This window comes from Schistocerca nitens, chromosome 11 (assembly GCF_023898315.1).
Source record: "Schistocerca nitens isolate TAMUIC-IGC-003100 chromosome 11, iqSchNite1.1, whole genome shotgun sequence".
NCBI lineage: Eukaryota > Metazoa > Arthropoda > Insecta > Orthoptera > Acrididae > Schistocerca > Schistocerca nitens.
The window spans coordinates 109,742,131-109,760,861 of record NC_064624.1 but is presented as its reverse complement, the minus strand read 5'-3'; the positions used below and the strand labels follow the sequence as shown (position 1 = coordinate 109,760,861).

General features: G+C 43.6%; 1 protein-coding gene across 1 annotated transcript in view; it reads left to right on the top strand.

Annotated features, from left to right (window-relative positions):
* Positions 1-18,731, top strand: part of LOC126212677 (uncharacterized) — a 93,351-nt gene that overhangs the window by 24,702 nt on the left and 49,918 nt on the right. The window contains exon 3 of the mRNA XM_049940096.1: positions 17,121-17,694. Within this exon, the coding sequence (XP_049796053.1) occupies positions 17,121-17,694 (574 nt within the window). The remainder of the gene's footprint in view (positions 1-17,120; positions 17,695-18,731) is intronic.

The following is an 18,731-nucleotide window of genomic DNA, read 5'->3' as shown; positions in this document are numbered from 1 at the left end:
AAGGAAATCAACAATGCCAAGTGATCTGTCTAATTTCAAAATATTTTGAAGCACAGGATTTTTCAAAGTGATATGCAATCCAGTAAGGACAGAAAGTTAGTCATAAAAAACGAACTATTTATTTCAATATTTCACACAGGCTTTATATATGTCTGCATTTTTCCAGTCGCGTTTGTCTTTCATGTGGGATCTGGTCCTCCAATTTGTCTAGCAACTGTTGCACCATATAACAAAAAACGGTAATTTATCCTACGTTCTACCTCCATTTTTATTTTCTCCATCACACGGTATATTTCACAAATTAAGTTCTTTTTTTTTTTTTTCCAAAGTTGAGTACACCCTTCGAAAAAAAGTCATTTCAGTTTAATAAGTCACAGCTGCAAAATACTAACGCGAATTCTTTACAGACGAATGGAAAAACTGGTAGGAGCCGACCTCAGGGAAGATCAGTTTCGATTCCACAGAAATGTTAAAACACGTGAGGCAATACTGACCCTACGACTTACCTTAGCTAGATTAAGGAAAGGCAAACCTACGTTTCTAGCATTTGTAGATTTAGAGAAAGCTTTTGACAATGTTGACTGGAATACTCTTTCAAATTCTGAATGTGGCAGGAGTAAAATACAGGGAGCGAAAGGCTATTTACAATTTGTACAGAATGTAGATGGCAGTTACAAGAGTCGAGGGGCATGAAAGGGAAGCAGTGGTTGGGAAGGGAGTGAGACAGGGTTGTAGCCTCTCACCGATGCTATTCAATCGGTATATTGAGCAAGCAGTAAAGGAAACAAAGAAGTTCGGAGTAGGTATTAAAATCCATGGAGAAGAAATATAAACTTTGATGTTCGCCGATACATTGTAAATGTCAGACAGCAAAGGACTTGGAAAAGCAGTTGAACGGAATGGACAGTGTCTTGAAAGGAGGGTATAAGATGAAAATCACCAAAGCAAAACTAGGATAATGGAATGGAGTCGAATTAAATCGGGTGATGCTAAGGTAATTAGATTAGGAAATGAGACACTTAAAGTAGTAAAGGAGTTTTGCTATTTGGGGAGCAAAACAACTGATGATGGTCGAAATAGAGAGGATATAAAATGTAGACTGGCAGTGGCAAGGAAAGCGTTTCTGAAGAAAAGTTTGTTAACATCGAGTGTAGATTTAAGTGTCAGGAAGTCGTTAGTGAAAGTATTGGTATGGAGTGTAGCCATGTATGGAAGTGAAACATGGACAATAAATAGTTTAGACAAGAAGAGAATATAAGCTTTCGAAATGTGGTGCTACAGAAGAATGTTGAAGATTAGGTGGGTAGATCACGTAACTAATGAGGTATTGAATAGGATTGGGGAGAAGAGTTCATGCACAACTTGACTAAAAGAAGGGATCGGTTGGTAGGGCATGTTCTGACGCATCAAGGGATCACCAATTTAGTATTAGAGGGCAGCGTGGAGGGTCAAAATCGTAGAGGGAAACCAAGAGATGAATACACTAAGCAGATTCGTAGTGGGAGATGGAGCTTGCACAGGATAGAGTAGCATGAAGAGCTGCATCCCACCAGTCTCAGGACTGAAGACCACAATAACAAGTGCAAGGAAAATTGAACATACAATTCCACTAAAATAAGTTGTATTCCTGAACTACACACACCCATCAAGTTGTTTTTGATGTAGCTGGGGCAATCATCTACACTAGGAAAGTATGGTATAATTGCAGGAAGATTTTTCAACACACTTTCTATGGCAGGCTTTAGGCTTAACTACCTTGTAGGTACATATCTCGACAAAGCATTGTATTTTGTATCAACAAATTGAAAGAACTCTTTCAACTTGGATAACCTTTTAGATGAATTTAAGAAATAGTTGAAAGTCTTTATTACTAACATTTCAGTATCTGTTGACATAGCGTTCGTTCAAATGGTTCAAATGGCTCTGAGCACTATGGGACTCAACTGCTGAGGTCATAAGTCCCCTAGAACTTAGAACTAACCTAAGGACATCACACACATCCATGCCCGAGGCAGGATTCGAACCTGCGACCGTAGCAGTCCCACGGTTCCGGACTGCGCGCCTAGAACCGCGAGACCACCGCGGCCGGCGAAAGTCTTGTTCCTCCTGCCACCGAACTTCACTAATTCCCACTATATCTAACTTAACCTAGCCATTTCCCTTTTTAAATTTTCTATCTGCCCGATTAAGGGATCTGAGATTCCACGCTCCGATCCGTAGAACGCTAGTTTTTTTCTCTTAATAATGACGTCCACTTGAGTAGTCCCCTCCCGGAGATCCGAATGGGGGACTGTTTTACCTCCGGAATATTTTACCCAAGAGGACCGCATCACCATTTAACCATACAGTAATGCTGCGTGCCCTTGTGAAAAATTACGGCTGTAGTTTCCCTTTGGTTTCAGCTGTTCGCAGTACCAGCACAGCAAGGCCGTTTTGGTTAGTGTTGCAAGGCCACATCAGTTAATCATCCAGACTGTTGCCCATGCAACTACTGAAAAGGCTGCTGCCCCTCTTCAGGAACCATACGTTTGTCTGGCCTCTCAACAGATACCCCTCCGTTGTGGTTGCACCTACGGTACGGCCATCTGTATCGCTGAGGCACTCAAGCTTCCCCACCAATGGCAAGGCCCATGAAGATATTCAAACGCATTAACAGCCACCATCGTTCCTCTTAACCACGCTTCAGCTACGTAGTTTTTATTTCAAACGTCGTGTGCAGTCACGGCCCCTGCAGCGTTGTGCTCCCACTGCCGCGCAGTACGGAAATGGCCGAGGCTGCTTCCTGTTGCGTGGTGAGGCGCGCGCGTGGAACACGGGTAAAAAGTGCCGATAAATTGGCTGTTCTTGCTGTTTGTCATAAATTCACAGAGATAATTGGCTTTGAAGTTTCCCGAGGGACTGTCACATATAGCTACAACGTAACTAATAGTGAATGTACAGCGGGGCGTAATGGCTTGGTGAATTATTGCAATACATGGTTCACTGGTTCAAGTACTGCCTCGGGCAGGTTTTTCTCGTTCAATTTGAATTACTTGCGTCTCGTATTTGTAAAATTCATCATTTTTTATGAATGATGCACAACTTATTTTTAATTGCATATTGCACGCGAAATTTCATTTCAATTATAAATTCTCAACTATCGATATTTTATGAAAGACAGTTAACAAATTGGGAAAACATAATTATTCAGTGAAAAAATGAGAAGCTGAATACTCCTTATTTGCACGGTGTCCGTTGTTCTATGCCACAGATGTGTGTCGTAGAAACAGGAATAACAATCATTTTCACAACATCGCGCACAGCATACAAATGCTGCATTTGCTATTGTACCATTACAGTAAGAACCCAACAGAACTGACCTGGAGCCGAGTGAAGTTATTTGGCCCGAGAAATGAGACTGTTTAGCTCCCAGACGTACTGGAACTAACGCACGCAGCTTTTTAACCGGATCGGCCCGCGCAGAGCCAGCGTGAAACTGTGCCGACTTTTAGCTGTAATATCTCGGGTAATCGTTTTTGTAAAGAAATAAAATTTGGCCGGCCATCTTGAACAACTTTATGCATTCTCGTAAGAACAATAATGAAAAGAACTTTACGAGCCATATTCAGCCAGAAAATTGTAGGTAAATCGGCCAAAAAATTAGGCACTCGAAAAAATTTGTTTGGCTTCTTGCATCTCCTGAACTAATGCTATGACGAACGTGAAATTTGGCATGTAGTAACCTAACAACAAAAGGTTCTTAAATACAAAGCTACATTTCCAAAGCACTTTCTAGTACTGAATGAATTAAGCACAGAATTGAGGATTTCGTAAAAACGTCAAAAATGCGGTATTTTCATTCCGATTTTGCTAAAAGAAACTGTGCTCCATAGAACATACCAAGCTGTACAACTGGAATGAAAGTTGGGCGCGAAAATCAGGCCCGAAAACAATGTAAACTTCGGGTTAGCATGTCTAGTAGTGTGAACGCATGATGAAAATGAAATTTAGAGTGCAATAGATTGACTGCACCACGATAAGGAAAAAAAATTTTATTCCCCTACTATTTTCCAATAATCCACAAATTAGTCGAAAATTGATTTTCATGAAAAGATGAAAGCAGGGTGTATTACACTAGTTTTTCAAATACAGTTTTCTATTAATGATTCAAAGCCATTCTCATTCGAACAACAAATTTTAAGCCCCCCACCCTCCCCAGAACAAAGATTTTAATTTTCAGTATTGACCGACAACAGAGGCAAAGTAGCAAGAAATATCGCACAGAGAAAAGTTTTAACTTTGGCGTGTTGTTTCTCGTTGATCGAAGCCGTTTAAATCAGTTATGGAAAACATGTTTTGTTGTACAAGTAGACCGAGTGTGATATACATTTGTACTGTTAAGGATGGAAGAATATAAGTGTCCATGTTACGTGTTAATAATTTAAATGTACCGTATGCAGATTAATGAAGGGTTTTGTTATACTGACGCAAAGTACTCGGCGTAATTACATTTCTCATAGTACAGATACTGCGCCATCTCAATCACCAAGTCCGTTCATTTGCCAGTAAACTGCTACATATGAAGAAGTCAGGCTTCGTTTAAATAGTTTTACACCTGTTGCATCTACCGGGCTTTGGCGGAGATAAAAATAGGTTTATATTTTTTACATTTTTGCCTTTTTTTTTTAGTGATTCATCCAGAAGTGTGAATAAATTTTCTCAGATTTAGTTCCCAATGATAAGTAATGCTTCTTTGTATGATTAGTCTCAAACACGTAATGGAGCGTTGCAAGTTTTGCATCGGTCTCTAGTTTCCGGCGCACTTACTGTTTCGTGCAAACCACGCATCTGCGCATTAGCATACTTTCCTGCGAATGTTCGCTCACAACAGCCTGGAAATGTCTCCGTGTGAATCGCAGAGGATTCTTGTCATCGTAGTAGATTCCTCTACCAGCTTTCCTCCGTTCTGTAGCATATTTTTCTACAATCTCCCTTACGAGAGAAAGGTGAAACTCTGCGGGTGCCAGTTTTCGCCCTGTTACCACCGGTGGAGAGCATGAACATTTAGAATGCACAAATCCAGAATGTGAAAAAAATACTGCTTACGCGCTGATTCCACTGAGCTCAGTTACATGTCACAACGGTCAACTGCACCCATACTAGAATTGTTCTCTACAATACATTACGGTTTCTCTATCTTTTCGTCAGTATTTGTCAGTCTTCTCTGTTTCAACCATTCGTGTTGTGTGACTTGTGGTCATCATGTACACGTCTCTCGTATCGCACCACTTGATAGCAAGGACCTTGTCAGTGGACCTAAACTCAGTTTCTCCTCGTTTTAATTTCGTCTCCAGTTTTGGCATGTTACGCCTGTTCTCACGAACAGTGCCACATGCGGCTGTACCATGATGTGAAGCCAGAGGAACAGGTCCGGCTGCAGTACCAGCCAGTCATTGACATACAGAATATGACCCTGTTCCAAATATGGTCCCATAAGAGTTGCCACTTCGTCGCAATTTGTAGAACTCAATTTCTGTTGGTGCGTCTGTATACACAATAAAATTTGAAATATACCCACTGTGACAGTTACACAGTCCGAATGTCTTTATTCCGAATCTACTTCGCTTGCTTGGAATAACTTGCTTAGAAGATAATCGTCCTTCGAACAGCAAGAGACCTTCGTCTATACAAATCTTGTGATGTGGGCGACATGAATTACGAAATGTTACGAAATTTGCCAACACTAGCCCCAATTTTAAATAGACTGTCGCTTCCAGTACTCGCAGAGTTTTATCACTGAAGTGTAAGATTCTCAGAAGTAGACAAAAACAGTCTCGGGACATAATTTCGCTGAAAATTGGTGTGTTCAAAAGTGTCTCTGGACCAATAAGCAGTTAATTTTAGCTTCTGAACTTGCGCCACCAGAAGGCAAACAGCAACAAAACGATACATTTCCATTTTGACAGTCGAGAATTCACAAAAAAATGGTTCAAATGGCTCTGAGCACTATGGGACTCAACTGCTGAGGTCATTAGTCCCCTAGAACTTAGAACTACTTGAACCTAACTAACCTAAGGACATCACACACATCCGTGCCCGAGGCAGGATTCGAACCTGCGACCGTAGCGGTCACGCGGTTGCGGATTGAAGCGCCTAGAACCGCACGGCCACACCGGCCGACCCAGGAGAATTCAGATTCTGTAGTATTTTCTCTGGTGTAAACGTAAAACCGAATTTGTTTCGTCTGCAATAAATTGAAAGTTCTTGAGACATAAATATCACAAAAAAATGAAAGAATGTTTGGGTCAGTATCTGGTATTTGTGTCCTGAACTCGTCATCGAAGTAATGGTTTAATGGCTGGAAATCGGTTTCTTTCCAGTCAAATGTGTCACGTAACTGCGCATTTTTCTGAACCGTTTCACTGTCGCTTTCTGATTCCTCGGATTCAGAGGAACTGCTGACTGTAATTCTCGCTCTCCCCTCTGACGTAAATGGCTGAGGACTACAGCTTCGAGATTCTGTTGAAGACCCATCACTGTTAGCAACGTCAGATAATTCACACCCACTGTCGCTCTTAGTGCGCATATCCAGGATTTCTTTATCTGTGCAACCACGGCGACGTGACATTTCTCACGTAGAAAACAAGAAAACTGACGAAATTGCAGGAACGTAAGTCGGATTCTGCAGAGAGCGAACGCAGCAACATGCACTCTCGAACTACACAGTCAGACCACTGAACAGCTGCGAGAAGAACAGGGCGGAAAGACAGCTGTGCGTGTACACACGTCCGTAGCGCCCAGGAGGCTGTGACTCGGCGCGCCTCAACTCTGCCGGTGGCGCGGGCCGCGTCAACACTGTCCGTGGCGCCGCAGGGAAGAGGCGGGGCCGCGCGTGTCCAGGAGAGGCGTGACGAGCTGACGAGGCTGCCGCCGATGCACACCGTCCCCACACTGACCGAAGTTCGTGACGTGGAATGTAAACACTGAACGCAATTAACGACGTTTACCCTCTCATGTGGAAATTAAAATGCGATTTTTAATGGTTTGTTCACTGTTACTCTTCCCCATGTCCTCACAAATGTTTCATTGTCCTACCATGGCTCACTTCTCATGGGAGCTCTCACGTGCGGTGAGTGTAACTACAACCCCCCTCCCCCCCACCACACACACACACACACACACACACACACACACACGCACACACCAAAAGTTTAGCCGTTCCCAGAACTCCTGAAGATAGACGTTCACTGTGGATATCGTATCACAGACGTCACCGAACCCATCCAGAAATGTAAACGATGATGCATGGGCAGCGCCTATTAGACGGAGCGGGTCCGACAGCCAATCAGTTCCAGCCATTCCACCTGGAAGGAGGTACACGGCTCGTGTTGTATGTAGTTTCCCTTTGTGCTGGGAAGGGCTCTCAACAAGGGAAGTGTCCAGGCGTCTCGGAGTGAACCAAAGCGACGTTGTTCGGACATGGAGGAGATATAGAGAGACAGGAACTGTCTGACATGCCTCGCTCAGGCCGCAGTGGATGAACGCTGCCTACGGATTATGCGTCGGAATAACTCTCACAGCAACGCCACCCTGTTGAATAATGCTTTTCGTGCAGCCACAGGACGTCGTGTTACGACTCAAACTGTGCACAATAGGCTGCATGATGCGCAACTTCACTCCCGACGTCCATGCCGAGGTCCGTCTTGGCAACCACGAGACCGTGCAGCGTGGAACATATGGGCCCGACAACATGCCGAATGGACCACTCAGGATTGGCATCACGTTCTCTTCACCGATGAGTGTCGCATATGCCTTCAATCAGTCACCTGAGACGTGTTTGGAGGTCAGTCTGAACGACGTACGCCGCTGGTGGTCACGGAAGGCGCCGTAACGGCTGTACGATACGTGAATGCCATCCTCCGACCGATACTGCAACCATATCGGTAGCATATTGGCGAGGCATTCGTCTTGATGGACGCGCCCCCATCGTGCAGATATTGTGAATGACTTCCATCAGGATTACAACATCCCTCGACTAGTGGCGAGCATGTTCTCCAAACATGAACCCAACCAAACATGTTTGGGACAGATTAAAAAGGCCTGTTTATGGACGACGTGACCCCCCAACCACTCTGACGGAGCTACGCCGAATCGCCATAGAGGAGTGGGACAATCTGGGCCAACAGTGCCTTGATGAACTTGTGGATAGTATGCCACGACGAATAGAGGCATGCATCAATGCAAGAGGACGTACTACTGGGTATTAGAGGTATTACAATCTGGACCACCACCTCTGAAGGTCTCGCTGTGTGGTGGTACATCATGCATGTGTGGCTTTCGTGAGCAATAAAAAGGGCGGACATGATCTTCATGTTGCTGTCTACACCATTTTTCTGTACAGGTTCCAGAACTCGCCGAACCCAGGTGAGGCAAGACTACTTTGTGTGTGTGTGTGTGTGTGTGTGTGTGTGTGTGTGTGTGCACTTCAAATAACTGACATCGGCAGTCGAATCAAGATTATTTCGTGAGATTAACGATTCTTCCCTTTGACTTTTATTGAAGTTAGAATTTTGCCTCGTGTAGGTTTTTCAGAGGCATTTATTGTACAGAGAAACTTACGACCAAAACGTCTGTGGCAAAAAAGAGTGAGTAAAATGGGAAAGCAGTCAAGGTAGCACATTTTTGCATTTTATTTATTTGATGACTAATTTCGGGCCGAGACCCATTGTTCGTAGTACATTTTTGAAACATTCGGAAATGTCATTTCCGATTTTGTTAAGACGATTTCAAAATGGGCGTCGGCCTGAAACTGGTCATCGAATGAATAAAAAGCAAAAATTTGCAACTTGGACTGTTTTTTTTATGCTACTGATGAATAGTAGTTGTTGCCCTAAGGTACTGCAACATGTTGGAAGTTCGCAAAAGAAAATGTGTTTGTAAGGTGCAGTAGCTGCTGTTAATTTTTTCCAGAGGAAATCTGTTTCTCACATGTATAACACTCCAGAATGATTGCAGCTTGCCGTACTTCAGACATTTCTTGGGTGATTTGGTAAATGTAATTGATACCTCTTGACTAGCTTTTTCCACTCAACTGCTTAGTCATTCGACGGCTCTTCACTGATGAGGGATCTGACTTTGAGCCACGAACAGGTTTTAAGCAGTCCTTTAAGGACTGCATGGTTTTCGGAGGTTGGTGGTTAGAGTGGGGAAGCAGAGCCACTTTGCCGGAGGACAGGAGAATCTCGCGTGTGTCCTTTTCAGCAGGAAGGCCGTCCTGGTTTTTAGTCGGGTGAAGTGTCTCATATGTTACCTACAATGCAATAGTGTTGCACAATCGCAGATCCCCGACTAAGTGCATAATGAAATGCATCGTATGTGTCAGAATGGGCACTGACTGTTGTTGTGAGTGGTTCTGCCCATTAATCACTTCACGATGTCAGCATACAGGAAAAAAAAAAACTAAATGACGAATACTGACGTCTGATAGACACACAGCCGTCCGTTTATGTAGCCTCACAGTTGCATTTGTGTGCGCTGGTGACGTGATGACGTTCAGAGGGAGCACATGGTCGTAATATTTATTTATTTATTTATTTATTTAACCTGATCAGATTAGGGCCATCAGGCCCTCTCTTACATCGGACCAGTGTTCCACACATGCAGCATTTCACACATCAGAGTTACGTCATGAACATAGTTGAAATGAGAAAATTAGCTTACTCTAGTGACAATATGAATAAAGAGTAGTGACTAAGACCTAATAAAGTAAATGCTGGCAGTATTTTTACATCAGGTGCTATGCATACAGATTATGGTGAAAGCAATAATAATAACAGTAATAAAAAAAAATCAAATAATAATGACAAACATGGGAAAGATTGGCAATAGTAATGAAGGTTTGTGCAGATGTACATTAATATCTTGGTGCGTAAAGTAGATGTTTACTAGTATAGCGAGTTTTGGGTAAGGGAGGTTTGAGAAGGGGGAAAGAGGGAAGTAATGAGGTGAAGTGCATTCATGTGCAGAGGAAGGCATTACTGTTGCTTAAGTAGATACGTCATTAACTGTTTTTTGAAGCCGGACATGTTTTTAAGTTCTCTAACATAACGAGGGAGGTTATTCCAGAGTCGGGTTCCCGCTACTGTAAAGGACTTGGAGAAGGTGACTGAGCGATGCTGTGGAACAGAGGAGATTTTATTATGATGGGAACGTGTGTTTCTGTCATGTTGTTCCGACATAAGCGTTAATGACGAGGAGAGATATGTGGGAGAGTCTACATTTATAAGGCAGTAGCTGAGACAGTGTGTATGGAAATCTCTGCATTTGTCTGCACGCAGCCAGGACAATGTTGCATATGGTGGTGAAATGTGATCAAAAAGCCAAACGTCACAGATACATCGGACGCAGGTATTCGTGACCAGTTCCAGACGTCGCGAAATTTCCTGAGAGAGGCCTTGTAGGATACTATCGCTGTAGTCAATGATTGGGAGTAAAAGCGTTTGTACTAATTTCTTTTTCAGATCGAAAGGGAAGAGTTTTTTATATTTTTGTAGGACATGAAGGGATGCTGATGCTTTTTTGCACACTGCAGTTACGTGCTCTGTCCAATTTAGATTTTCATCTATTATTACTCCCAAACTCTTTGCTGAGGAAGAGAATTTAATATTTGTTCCATTTAGGATAAGAGGTGGTACGGATTCCCGATGTTTTGGGCTAATGAGCTTAGAGTGACCAACAAGTACCGCTTGGGTTTTAGATGGGTTTAGTTTTAGACCTATGTCCTGTGCCCATTTTGACAGTGCATCGAGGTCAGTATTGAAATTTTCAATAGCTTTCTTGAGATTGCTTAGTTTCGCACTTAGATACAACTGAAGGTCATCAGCATACATATGGTATTTGCAATAGGTCAGGACCGATGACACATCATTGACATAAAGAGAGAAGAGTATGGGACCTAATACTGAGCCTTGGGGAACGCCTGACACTACCTGCCGCCATTGTGACTTTATATTCCCAGACAGGACGCGTTGCTGACGAGACGTCATGTATGAGCGAAACCATTGCACTGCGCTTGGTGAGAAATTTAAACAGCTAAGTTTGGCTAGTAAGATGTCGAAGTCGACAGTATCAAATGCTTTGCTGAAATCTAAGAAGCAAATGTGTCTTGACTCATTTGAGAAAACGGTGAGGACCCAAAACCTGAATCTACAGTATTTGAGAGATTGTTTACTGTCATTTCGGATTCCTGAGGCGAGCTGTTGCCGACTGATCGATCGATAATGCTTCCCTGTTCACTACCTGTTTCACTGTCTACACCATTATTTGCCGCCCGCTCCATTTCCCTATGCACAGTTACCAAATTACTAATTTGAATGTCTGTTAATTCATTACACAGTGGTGCTGATAAGCTACGCTCGTCGTCACTATTATTTCTCAGTTTGCTTTGGAGCCTAGTGTTACGTTTTTCACACGCCATTATTGTCACAATATTTCACACGATAACACAGAAAAGCACAATTTGAAGAGCAAAAATAAGAGAACACATTAACATAGCACTGAAAATAATATCTAGTTAATTGCAGCTGCGAAATACTTGGTGCAAATCTACATGCATGCCACACCTGTATTACTGTACAACAATGAAAGACTGCAACTACAAAGGAAGTTTTCTCTATAATTGCGCGCTAGCAACAAACAAAAGCTACACTAATTACACAAACTACAAGAAAAAAATCAGAAGATTCCAGTGAGGTATCCTTGGCTAAGGGTCGACATATGAAACGTCCCCTTAGAAAAATTATACATGACTGTGCTTATACTGACACACAATATTTTTTTAGCGCAACGCAATCTGACTTTCAAAAAAATCCCTACAAAAGAATGGCCCTGACTAACATTAAGCTATACCTTTCACAAATCACTTACCTCAGAAAAATCTTCGTTACTGGAACTACTGCAATACAGCGAGCGCCACAACTGCCAGCTAAATAAAAGATTCAAACTATGGAAGGCACTAACTACTGATAGGCATAGTTAGCAAATGAAAGATTTTAATAGAGAACAAACAATGTATTACCTTAATTGTCATAATATATATAGCAGTTCATGACAAATTTCAAAACTCCGCCATCTCTCTCCCCACATCCACCACTGCTGTCGGCTCACCTCCAACTGCCCAACGCTATGCGCTTTCCACATCCAGCTGCCGCTGCCCAACACTACAATGGCAGACAACAACGCAAACTAGCCACAGACTGCACACAGCACAGCCAGTGATTTTCATACAGAGCGCTACGTAACATTGCCAATAAGAAAACATAAACAGCCTACTTACAATAGAGTTACTTAATTTCCATAAAATTCCAACACCCTGCAAAACACTTACATAACCAAAACAGGATGAAATAATTATTTTCCAAAGTACTTTTTATTTAGTCAGAAATCTGTGTTAATGAAACTAAAGAAAATTCCAGATAATTAGATCTTATGGACCTGTACTTCTGGTTGTAGTTTCATTTGATGCTATAGATGAATCCATCAGTCGTCCCTTAGGTAAAAATTTATATCTCCGAAAGTACTGAAGTTATTCACCTGAAATCAGCTGTGCCAGCGTGAGAACAAAAATTCTGCTCTCCTCCCAGCTCCGTGGTAAGCTACGCTTTCGATGTAAGATGACAATTCGTAATAATTAGCTACATTACAAACCCAGAGAGTGGTTGAAAAAGTGTTCATATAGGTGACATGGCCAGTTTCATCTGGTTGTTCCATTAAACTGATAAAACTGACAGAGTGAGTAAACAGTTGATCAGCCACTCACGTCTCGCTGCATCAATGACCTGCCCATCATCCGTGTACTGCTTGCCGTGGAGTGAATCCTTCGTTGGACCAAACAGACGGAAGTCGGAAGGTGCGAGATGCGGGTTGTTCAGCTCTGAGTGATCCACCGGTCACCTTGAATGAGAGCACGTTCCCACATCGCAGGAGTCACAGCCGTCTGCAGCTGACCGACACGCGGGGGTCGGCCAGATATGCACAACCTTGCTGCGACGATGACGTTGCTAGGCCGGGCGTTGATCACCAGTAAGCTCTTCTGACACTGACAGACACCTCCCACTATGACTCGCGGTGCCTCTGTTCACTGCCAAATCGCCTCAGACATTCTGCAAGCGGATATGAAGATCTCCGATGCTATGGTTTTCATCCGAAAGAAACTCGGTGACAGCTCTCTGCTTCGGTCGCACCTCCTTTACGGACGCCATTTTGGAGGCTACATATGGTGCTGTCAGCTGTTGGAATTTCATGAAGCTTTAGGGGCTGAAGTGGAAATTATCCACGATGTCTCACAAATTTCGCATTTTTCCACCAGAATTTGGCCGAGAAAAAAGTGTAGCGTTGCAGATCGAATGCCCCCGTAATTTTGTAAGTAGCTCAGTTGGACGATGATTGTGCTTACGTATTTTAATCTGGGTCCTTGATCTTGGTGTCGCTAGATTCTTCACAATGCCTGTCTTCTTCTCAGCATCTGGTAGCAAGAAATGCGTGTCTTTCAGAATAGCTCCTCCTTAGATTTCTCCCTGAGGTCACTGGAAATTTGTTTAATATCGTTCTCGGCCGAAAACAGTAACATCTTATTGATATCTGAGCTGCTATCAATCGCACAGTGAAGCTGTTACCACAGCCAGGACAGACACGCAGCCAAACCAGTTACAGAAGTACTGGCTTGCACGTCAACTGGTTCCGAAAATGACGAAGAGATTAAGGAAATGCTTTTTGAGAGAAAAGAAATTGGTCAGATCATTAAACGAGATGAAAACTAGTAATGAGTCACTCGAAATCGATAGGCACAATACGAGGCGGAAGAAAGTTGGAGGAGAAAAGAACTGAAGTAAGGGAATGAAAGGGGAAGCTGCCTGGCAGAATTTTGCACAGAGCGCAATTTAACCACTGTTAACAGTTCGTTAGAATCATGAAAGACAATTGTGCACATGCTAGGAGTCAGAATGCATCTCACTATTTGACACACACTATATAGTCCTAATATTTACTATTACTTAACAAATAAAAATGTGCTCGGATGGAACCCTGCTTCTCTCATAATGACTCTGGTAATTGCGAATGTCCATTCCAATCAGCTGGAAATTTTTTTCCTGAACCAGAGATTACGAGTTGCAATTTTCATTTTAATCAACGACGTGGAAAGAAGTCCCCTCTTAAGAAAAACGTAGAAAGACATTGTTACCTAACAATCTATCCGGAGTACGATATATTGTCTTAGAAATATTGGATCATTGTTGGCTGTCTATTCAGAAAATACTGTCTGAAAAATTAGTTTTGTCGATTATTTGACTATTTCTGGACCAGTTGGTTGATAAAGACCAGATGCCATCAGACACGTGCAATTACAGTGGAAGGCCCCATCACATCGAAAACGCCTCTGAGGGGTGGAAGAAAGTGATCTATTAGTATCAAAAGCTCAGCCAAATGTTTACTCATTAATAAAAAACCTTCGAGAGGGCGTAGAGTGCTTTTGCTGATTAATTTCGAATTTCGATGGAAAAAGAATAAAGAAGTTTGCAATTCATACTGATGAGGCGACTGTAATGATTCCAAATTGATGGCACCGTGAAATCGTTTCTGACTTGTGACCCACACACAGAAATTACACTGTAGAAGGAAACATCGCCACCACTGGAAGTTATACAAATATTGAAAAGTAGTTTAATGCACGTCGTACTCATTGGAAAGCTTGTAAACAACTTTAATGATGGACGAAATGAGACCACTTCCTCATGGTTTTTCTGGGAAATGACACACAGACAGCTAAATATCTGTTGCAATTTGTGGAACATTCGGTAATGAAGACCGGTAGGGCTACCTTAAAGGTCATGCCTCTTCTAGGGCACCATTACGGCACTCCTATTGAGAGACAATCTATGAAGAAAAACCTGTGTGGGTGGACAGCAAACAGAAAACCGGTGCAGAAGACACAAATGACAAGCAGCCACATCCACTCATTCGCCCTTTGTCTGCAGACCTGCTGCAGACCACTGCACGGTGTGTGGTCGAACCACTGTCCTCCCGAATGTGAGTCCAGAGTGTCTCACCGCCGCGCCCTGCATATCCAGTCCACTACTTGCATTTCACACACGTTTCTCTGCCGGTTAAATGGCGCAGACACGTAAGAAGATTGTCTCTCCAAAATATGCTGAAGGTGATCGGGACCATTGCTCTCTGTCTACTAATAATTCAGACACGATCCCGCTCAGTATCTCGGAAAATTTGTGATTACCTAGAAAACCGTTTGAGTGAAAGAATCTGTGTAAGCTCAGTGTAAACTACAGTCGCATTGTGAGTGTCACAATAAAGTAGAATACTACACAACTGATCTCAGGATACATTAAAGATTTATAAGACAATGACGTCTGTTTCTTAGACGAGGAACATATCGATGCTCGAAGACTGTATGGAAATGTAAACGGCTTTACAGCTTTTACCACTTCGTTTATTTACATGCAGCACCACTTGGATGTAGGAAAATACGGTAACAATACCTGTAAACAACAGTAAAAAGTCGTTCATTATGCGATTACAACGCCAGTGTCCAAAGTTTTGAGCCTATAACATTGAGTGCATACATGGAATGGGGAGGCGAAAGAACCACAAAGCGATGTAAAACGGAAGCAAATGTACAACTAATGAGGGATGGGGAAGGAAGACTTGGGTTGGTCGGGTGGCTTCCAGAAGCCTGCAGTGTACGTGTTGGCCTGCGACCCTGCACTGACCTCCGGCGCTATGCTCTGTACAGCACTGCCTCGGCGTCTCCATCCACGTCGAGCTGGCGTGACAGAAGCCTTAGGACAAATTCTTAGGCACTCCGCTGGCACCGTAACAATCCGGCAGACATTTTACGCTGGTGGAATGGAGGTGCTGATTCGCCACGTTTCGAAAAAAGTGGACGCCATGCTCGCGAAACCCACTTGTCTGAATTTCGGAAACCAGTTTACACTGTAGGGTGTGGAACTATTTCACTGACTTCGTCGTTTGCCCCTCATACGACCAGGAGAGTAAAGAGTGATGTCGAAGCTGTGATAGAGCTTACTTTGGTTTAGCCATGACGTATCTGTCGTCTAATAAGTATCTGAACGTTCTGTGGGGCAAAGATGCTATACAAAGACGTCCACGCCAAAAGGAGATACAAATATATATTTGTGAGAAAGTTCCACAACACATGTTCTGGAAATGGAGGCAACGAGTTTCATTCCTAAACTGCTCAACCTGGAAATACCTGGGTACATCATAGCTTGCAACATTCGGATAAAATGGCGACATGATTTATGATTGTATTATGCAGCATTCTTTACAATGGAGGTGGCCGCTGCATCTTTTTCTGAAGAAAGAAGATGCAGATATTGATCTGTTCAAAGGAGAGTTAAAGATACCAATGAATTTAGACTCTTACAGTGGTTCAAAACAGTTCAAATGGCTCTGAGGACCATGGGACTTGACATCACAGGTCATCAGTCCAATAGAACCTAGAACTACTTAAACCTAACTAACCTAAGGACATCACACACTTCGATGTCCGAGACAGGATTCTAATCTGCGACCGTAGCAGGTGCACGGTTCCGGATTGAAGCGAGTAGAACCGCTCGGCCACCATGGCCGGTCAAGTTTAATCGTGCCTACCCTGAGACATTCACCGAGGAAACTTATTTCTGCATTACATGTACCCCGCTTCTGATCAGGTGTCACGGATCTGAGGAACCCGAGATAAGGAGGAAGAAAATATTTCTGAGGTGCCACGAGCTTGGATTTAAATAGAAGTCCTGTAACTTTAGTGCTGAAAGAAGTTTGTTGCTTTCCCATTATTTTGCTATGACATAAATAAACCATATTTTGACTGAGAACGATAACATTTTTAGAAGGTGAAAGCAGTCTATCATAGCACCGCAGTGGTAGTTACAAACGTTAGGTGATCGCGAAGCAGTATGGACCCTTGTCATTTTAAGGAAACTGGTGACAATCCAATTGGTTTAGGGTGGACAACACTTTCACAGCTGTTGTTTCATACAGGTCTGCATGCGCCTCGTACAAGTGTTGAGGGTGCAGTGTGAGGTCTGCTCAGTGTCACTGTGTTTCAGGACCACCCACCATGTCGGCAGTTACGGAGGTTCAGAACAACACAACCGAGGCCCTGGCCGCCCTGGTAGACGGGGGTGAAGACGCCCTGGTGACGCTGGTGGCGGGCGAGACGAGGGTGGCGGCTCACAGGGCCGTGTTGGCAGCCGCGAGCCCCGTGTTCGAAGGTATGTTCGCGCACGACATGCCGGAGGCCAGCTGCGGCCAGGTGAGCATCGAAGACGTGGAGGGCCCGGTGCTGAGGCTCCTGGTGGCCTACGCGTATACCCTGCAGGCCCCCCAGCTGCCCGACACGGCCGCCCAGCTGCTCTCGGCGGCCGACAAGTACGGCTTGTCGGCCCTGAAGGCTGCCTGCGAGCGGCAGCTGATCTCGCAGTTGGCCGTCGAGACCGCAGCGGCGACGGCCGTCAGGGCAGTGAGGCACTCGTGCCCGGACGCCACGATGGCTGCCGTCGCCTTCATAAAGGACCACCTGCAGGTGGTGGCCACGCGGGGCTGGGCGGACGCTGTGCTTGAGTATCCACAAGAAGTCAACGAAGTCGTCCGTCTGCTCAGTGAGCCACCAGCAGAAGCCAGGTAAGCACGATTCCCTTTTTGGCAGTGCTAGTGTGAATTTGACGTCGTCCTTGCTTTGTTCGTTAAGCGTTTCCTTGCTGCCTACATTGCATAGCACCTTAACGTCATCTAATTACTGATCGTCAGTCACGATGCTAAGTCTCTCGCTGTTTCCACTTCTTCTGCTTCTATCAATTTCGCCTTTCTCTGATGTACTCTGATTCCATATTCTGTACTCATTAGACTGTTCATTTCATTCAGCAAACCCTGTAATTCTTCTTCACTGTCACTGAGGGAATCAGTCATCAGCAAATCTTATATCATTTCACCCTGAATTTTAATTCCACTCTTCAATCTTTCCATTATTTCTGTCATCGCTTCTTCGGTATATAGATTGAGCAGTAGAGGCGAAAGATTACATCTGTCTGACACCCTTTTTAACCCGAATACTTCGCCCTTGGTCTTCCACTGTTATTTTACCTTCTTGCGTCTTGTACATATTGCAAATTACTAGACTTCTCCTGTGGCTTACCCGTATTTTTCTCGGAATTTCAAACATCTAGCAACATTTGATATTGCCGAACGCTTTCGCCAGGACCACAAATGCTATGAACGTTACGGAACGTCAATTTTCTTTTCCGTTCTCCTGTGTATTATCCTTCTTAGCAACTGGGATGCTTGAGCTGTTAAGCTGATTGTGCGATAATTCTCATGCTTCTCTGTTCTTGCAGTCTCCCAAATCGTGATGATTATATTTCTCTCAAAGTCAGATTGTATATTGCCGGACTCATACATTCTACACACCAGTGAGAATAGACCTTTTGCCACCTCCTCCAATGATTTTAGAACTTGTGATTGAATGTTGTCTATACCTTATGCCTTCTTTGATTTTAAATTTTCCAAACCGCTTTTAAAATCTGATTATAATCACCAATATTTTCCATACCGACTCCTGTTTGTTCTTCTGTCACGCCACCGGACAAGTTGTTCCAATCAGAGAGGCCTTCAGTGTACTCTTTCCAACTATCCCATCTCCCCTCTGTATTTAACACTGGAAT